The 6,880-nt window shown below is 40.5% G+C and overlaps 1 protein-coding gene across 1 annotated transcript; it reads right to left on the reverse strand.

The window, feature by feature from the left end:
* Window positions 1-1,373: 1,373 nt before the first annotated feature.
* Window positions 1,374-6,509, reverse strand: tbx6 (T-box transcription factor 6). The gene is made up of 10 exons (XM_061230450.1): window positions 6,440-6,509; window positions 5,968-6,172; window positions 5,414-5,681; window positions 4,999-5,142; window positions 4,689-4,759; window positions 4,173-4,243; window positions 3,185-3,449; window positions 2,886-2,907; window positions 2,416-2,588; window positions 1,374-1,917 (listed from the first exon to the last, which is right to left on the reverse strand). Exons 1-10 carry the CDS (start codon window positions 6,507-6,509, stop codon window positions 1,374-1,376), a joined length of 1,833 nt encoding a protein of 610 aa, XP_061086434.1.
* Between the last annotated feature and the right edge of the window lie 371 nt (window positions 6,510-6,880).

Raw genomic sequence — 6,880 nt, forward strand, 5'->3', positions numbered from 1 at the left:
TAAAAGCATCAGCTAAATAACTATAATGTAATGAATAAATTCGTTTCTAAACTAAAAATATATTGTCCATAGCTACAATACTTACTAAAATTATCTGTGGTATAAGCAGGATAATAACCTATGAAGTCAGTTATGAGGAAATCATTTTAAAATAATAAAAAATAAAAAGTCTACCTTCGTCAAAAATCATCTCATTGTGAACCGTACAATCCAGAAATATAACTTTTATTGGTATACCTATAAATGATTGGGGGATCCATTTAAATAGCACTCATGAATGAGAGGGTGCACAATAAAAAGGAAATTCACCCATGAATTTCCTGTTGATATCCACACGTAGAGTCTCTTTGAACAGTTTCTCAGTGTGGATGTGGATGTGGAATGAGGATAGCCGGTTGGAGGTAGAGGGTGATTGGGATGAGAGGATGCGATGTGGGGAATGCTAGATAGTGGGAGGGATGTAAAGGAAGGTGTCATGTGGGCAATGAATAGCAGGCAGAGGGAAATGAGGGATTTGGGATTGAAGGAGGGGCATGGACTGAGGTGGAAGATGCCAAAGAAGGAAAGGTAGAGGATGGCAGAGTTTGACTGAGAATAGATTGAGAAGCATGTCTCCATGAACAGTTTATCCCCCAAACTATGTATTTTTTTCTTTGTAATGATTTAAAATATATATTTTTTGATTGATTAAGCCTTTTCTTTATTTGTCACCCTTACAAGTCCAGGCGTTATCACATTCTTTCACAATTACTTAGATTACATGTGATTTATTCAACATTATTCAACAAGTTCTTTTAATTCGAGTTAAGAATTTGTGTATATATTCAGAATGTATTTTTCCTTTTAATTTCGATTTCCAGCATTTATTTGTATTGGTTAAAAACTTAACTATAAAGTCAATGTACCACCACATGCACAGTTTTGGTTTCTTCTGAAGTAATGTCACAAAGAGATAAATCATATCAAACATGCCTTAGTTATTACTTTATTTATTATGAAAATAACAAATTAAACAAGAAAAAAGTAATTCATTAACAGATTCACATTTAATTTTCAACAATTGTTTGTCTATCAACAAGAACATAGTTCAATATATATATATGTATACTTAACAAACTAAATTGTTATTTCTGAGAATCTACAAGTTTATATAAAATATTGTTAGGTAAATTACATCACTTCTGCTTTCACTAAACCTTTGAATTAGAATGAAAATATTTCATACAATGTATCACAACAGTCAGCATTCTGAATACAGTATTTTTTCATCTCGGAGCACATATGACTTTGTGAGAGACATTAATGGTCTATGAGTGGTGCCACCCTAGCCCCTATGTTATGACATGCACTGTGGTATTTCTCTCTGCTCTGCTTCAAAACACAGCCCTCGCTCCCATCTCCAGGTAGGGGCCCTGGCTGTGAGCGTGTCCGTGCCGATGCTGCCCATAGATGTGCCTGAATGGAATGGCAAAGGAGGACCGGGGATCCTGGCATAGTCTGAGGGGGTAGGAGGGAAAGGAGGAATAAAGGGCAGCTTGAGCAGGAGAAGAGGGAGGGAGACAGGAGGGGAGCGAGGGCTCCAGGGTTGGCATGAGAGAAGGATGGAGCACCATCTCTGAAAGATAGGGGGAGGTGGTGTTGAACTGCGAAAATGAGCCAATTTCAGTGGGAGGCACAGGGGGATATGCAGCCGGTGTGGATGTGGGGAAATGAGGATAGCCGGTTGGAGGTAGAGGGTGATTCGGATGAGAGGATGAGGCGTGGGAAACGTTTGATGGTGGGAGGGATGTAAAGGAAGGTGTCGATGAGGACAATGAATAGCAGGCAGAGGGAAATGAGGGATTTGGGATTGAAGGAGGGGCATGGACTGAGGTGGAAGATGCCAAGGAAGGAAAGGTAGAGGATGGAAGAGTTTGACTAAGAATAGATTGAGAAGCAGGGGTAGAAGTAGATGTTAAGAGTGCTGCATTAGGAAAAGGAGGAGGAGTATAAGTGGATGCAGAAGGTAGGAAATTTGGATTATGGAGAGGTGGTAGGATATTGTTAGATGTAGGAATTTGAGGATTTGGGTTATGGAGAGAGGGTGGAATATGGTTGGATATAGAAATGTGAGGATTTGGATTATGGAGAGAGGGTGGAATTTGGTTGTATGTAGGTATTGGAGGATTTGGATTATGGAGAGAGGGTGGAATTTGGTTGTATGTAGGTATTGGAGGATTTGGATTATAGAGAGAGGGTGGAATATAGTTGGATGTCAAAATGTGAGGATTTGGATTATGGAGAGAGGATGGAACATGTGTGGATGTAGAAATTGGGGGACTAGGATTTGAGAGTGTGGGTGGCATATGGGTGGATGTAGTAGCTGGGCGATTCGGATTAGGGAGAGAAGGAGGAGCATGGGTGGATGCAGAAGGCATGAGTGATGGATTATGGAGAGAGGGTGAGGTATTGTTGGATCCAGGAATATGTAGAGATTGATATGAGGGTGGTTGTGATGGATAGGAGGAACTTGATGGGGTTTGGGGGCTAAGGAGATCTTGTGGGGAGTTGGAGGTAGGGAGAGATGGGTAGGAAGTAGGTGAGGGCAGCTGGACAGAAGGCAATAGGTGGTACGTCAACATGGAGTCAGCGGGTGGATGTGAGGGAGAAGTTGTAGGAGGGAGAGGAGGAGAAGATTGAAGAAGAGAGGGATAGGAAGTGGGAGGTAGGGATTCATACAAAGATGAAGAGGTAGGGAGTGAATCATTGGGGGAAGACGGTGGAGGAAGAGATGCATAGAGAGATGCTGAGGTAGAAACAGATGGATAGGACGATGTAGACTGAGGAAGAGGAGAAGAGAAATTGGAGGAATTGGGAGGGGGGTCGGAAAATTCAGGAGAATATGCCGGTAGAATCATCTGGGCTGACCTGTCAAGAGATAAATGGAGAAATAGACAAATTAATATCATTTAAAAGTGACTTTAGTTGTTGTAATATCAGTTGCAATGCTGCTATTAATATTGAATGAGAGTATGTTTTCATTTATTCAACTTGAATAATGTCCTGCTGTTGTACTATAATAGTTACATTTTCACTTATAAACTACCCTCTAAAAATCTTACCTAAAATCTCTTAAGGTCAAAGGAGGTCAGTCTGTAAAAAATTAGTCAAAGCATCATGTGAGAATTTATTAAATATCACTTACTCCTCAATTAGTTGCTTGTTATCATCATTTTCTGAAGTTGTTGGTGTTTTTTCAGTGGGTGCTGTAATCTCTGATATCTGTGGTGATATGAAGGCTTGGCCAAGACCCAGGGACTCTTCTGAGACAGGCGCCTGCTGGAATGTGCTGGTATCTGGGCTGTAACTACAAACAGTGCTGGAGATTGGGAGGGCAGGTACAGAAAGGTCCTGGAGGTCTGTGGTGGACCGGGAAATCAGTTCAGTTGAATCACATGGATCACAGGACACTGAAAGAGATAAGAACAAAAATGTGAAGTGAAATCTGTGAATTCTTTGCTGATTTTGTGCATTTACAAATGGCCCACTCATTTTAAAATGATTCTTGCAATGAAAATGCAGAAAAGCCTGTGCTGAATTTGGCTTGCTTTCCCCCTTGGGTAGGCGGAAGTTTTTCAGTGGGCAGGGCTATTTGGGTACAATCTGCAATACAGAAATGCGTGAAATCCTTTCTACTGGTGTAAATGATGCTCTTGTCACTCTTGTGCACGTGAGTTAAATAGGAAATGCATAAGCGTTGCTCCTCCTTTGGATGCAAGACCTTTTTTTATTTTCCAAAGCATTTTTTATGAGATAAACCATGTGAATAAAACCATGTACCGCCGAACCACACTGACTGCATGGGACAACCTGCTCTAACTTAGCAACCAGGAATGGTATAATGTCTTATGGAAATTAACATTAATATGGAAATTAATATTAATGAGTGCAGGATACATGCCCACCCTGTCCTGGTCTGCTGAACAAGTCAAATTCAGTTTCCTGAACCTTTAACACTGTATACAGTGTTAACAAAGCCTGTAATTAATCTCTCAGTTTCCTATTTCATATAAAACCACTTAGCCTGAAACTTAGCATGATAAATATATAAAAGACTGAAGGACAGGAAGGAACATTTAAAAAAAGAAATTTGGAAAGAGATGAAAAAACAAAAGAGCAATTTTTCAACTTACCAATATCCAGTGAGTCAGTCTGCTGTGTTGATTGACTGTTCATTTTACGCTTAGTTCTAGCTTCTCGTTGCCTGTATGCGAGACAAGCATACATAATGAAATAATTGACTTAAGGGAATAAAGAGAGTCAACAGGTTTATTCAAATGTCTCTAGAGAATGAATGTGGAATGCATCTCCATATCTATTATATATTACATCAGTAAGAGAACACTACTTACACTCACTGAGCACTTTATTAAGAACACCTGTATACCTACTTATTCATGCAATTATCCAATCAACCAATTGTGTGGCAGCAGTTCAATGCATAAAATCATACAGATACGGGTCTAAAAGTCTAAAAAAATAATAACAACCTAATAAGGTGCTCACTGGGTGTACATGTAGGAGCTAAAACACAAGTATGGGCATTGACTTTGTGTAGGAACACCAAAACTGGGAGGAAGCGCATGGTTAAAAATAATATCCGCATATACCTGTGTTTGGATGTGTAGTTTTAAGAGTTGTTACAATACCTTTTGCAGTTCATGCCATTCTCTCGGAATCCTTTGGCAAAAGGGTTGGAATTAATCTTCAGCTCAGTAATCTAACAGAACAACAGAATCAATACAACACTGAGTGAGACATATGAAAAGTATGACCTTAACAGAATTGTGTATCTCAAACACTTATATACACTACAGTCCTGTTGTGGCCCAGCCTCAGCACTTTAAAGTTAGATTTGAGAAGTCATATTCTGTTTGTTAAGGGCTTATACTGAATTAGTAAAACATTAAAAACATGTCTAGCTTTCTGCCCTCCATAGAATGTTTTGTGTGCCTGTACCTTGCTGTTCTGGTAGGCCGTGACGGTGAGGAATTGTGTCTCGGGAAAGACAAAGGAGTGCCTTCCTCCTCCCCACATTAGTACATCCCTCGCTTCAATCACGTGTAGACGGGGCTGGTAGCGATGGAGAGAGTGAAGAATGATCTGAGGAACAAAAGGAGAGGAAGAGAGAGACATGAAGGGACTGTACGGAAATGTGATTAGATATTGTTGAACACATTGTAGGATTCCCACCAGACACAGTATGATCAGTCACAAGCTGTCAGAAACACACTCATATATAATATATGCACATTTATACACAGCAAAACATCCCAGATTAACACTGTAACTAAGAAGAGCACATGTAACCTGTTAAAGCTGTAGAGAGAAAGGGTAGATATATTATCAGTTGACGTCATTATAATTTACTCACATGTCCACGGGTGTCTAGCGTGTTGTTGGTCAGTTTAGCATGATGGAAGGAGATGACCCTGCCCTGCCAGTGTGCCCCTGTGGCTGGAGAGTCTGGGTGTATGAACACACGATCGGGAAGTCTGGCCTCTGCTCCACCCACAGCCTGCCAGCTTTCACCCTGGAAACGGTAGCGTGATGCGTCGGCCGGGACCACTTCCAGCAAGAGCATGTAGCGCAAAGAGGGATTCAATCCTGACAGTTTCACTCTGAGCTGAGGAAACATTCGACTGAGAGAGAAAAAGCAAGAGAGAGAAAAAGAGTGACAGAGAGAGAGAGTAAAAAAAAGAAGGGGGGGAAAGTTTAATGCAGTGCAATGACAAGAAGAAAAAGGATTATTATAACGATACATGGATGCTGAGAGGGAGGTCAATATGTAATACATTCCTGCCTGGACCTGACAGAGATTTTTTTATACCTATGTTAAATTCTCTCAATAGGTTACCTGGTAACAATGAAAGGGATATTAAAATAATTGATACTCATTTAAACTGGTCAGATGATTAATGAGTTTACCGGCCAGTCTTTGTAATGATCATTTCAGTCCCCACACTGCTGAATTGTTTCCACAGCAATGCATTTTCCAGCTCCATTGTAACGTTGCCTTGTGCTTTTCCTGCGTCCTCACTGGAAAGGGGTGGGCCCACTAGCCTGGCTGGTGCTCTGGCTGCCATTTCGCATGTGGTGGGGAACAGTGGCCGGTGAACTGGAGTTTCCCGTTCTGGTACACACAAAAGCATTTTGTTATAGATAGGTCATATAGATGATATCATCAGTTGTTATCTTGAAGTATTTCAGAGGAATTGCTTCCTGAATTCTGATTTTAACCTTTTAACCTAAAAAACATGATATGGAATACTGTACACTTCCATGTAGGGTCTAACATAGCAACAGTTCTACCAAAAGAATATTAAAGAACTACACACTTTTACAAAATCAAGCAACTGAACATTTAATTGTGTGCATGATCTCCCTATTTTTGACTCACCTCTGTAGCAACAGTCTGTCAGCCTCTGAGGTCCCAGAGCCAAACTCTGGTACATTTCCACCCCCAACATTGCTCTTCTTCTTTTCAGCCTATTCCTCAATGTCTTGTTCTTCTTTCCCTTTTGATTTTCTGCGTCTTATCAAGTGTCTGTCAGTTTGTTCTATGTTTCTCCCTTTCAGTCTCAAATTAATATTAACCCTTTTGAATTCTTTTTGCAATTGTATCTGTCTTTGCCCACTCTGCTCTCCAAATGTTTCTCTCTGCCAGCCCCTCTGTCTTAAATAGGTGTGTGACACTTCACACATTGACCAAATGGCGACACCTTCTCACTTCATCTCTGCATTCATCCTCACATTGGCTCTCTCCCCTCTCTTTCTCCTTGCTACCTAAACAAACAAATTTCACAGACTTGAAAAACAGAATGATGAGATCAGTAAGAAG

The sequence above is a fragment of the Conger conger genome, chromosome 2, assembly GCF_963514075.1.
Source record: "Conger conger chromosome 2, fConCon1.1, whole genome shotgun sequence".
NCBI classification, from domain to species: domain Eukaryota; kingdom Metazoa; phylum Chordata; class Actinopteri; order Anguilliformes; family Congridae; genus Conger; species Conger conger.

Coding starts and splice junctions, on each gene's coding strand:
- tbx6 (XM_061230450.1), bottom strand. CDS start 6,509: ATGTTGGGGGTGGAAATGTACCAGAGTTTGGCTCTGGGACCTCAGAGG. Junction 4,244..4,688: donor AATGGCATGAACTGCAAAAG/GTATTGTAACAA, acceptor TCTCGCATACAG/GCAACGAGAAGCTAGAACTA. Junction 2,908..3,184: donor AACAAGCAACTAATTGAGGA/GTAAGTGATATT, acceptor ATCTCTTGACAG/GTCAGCCCAGATGATTCTAC.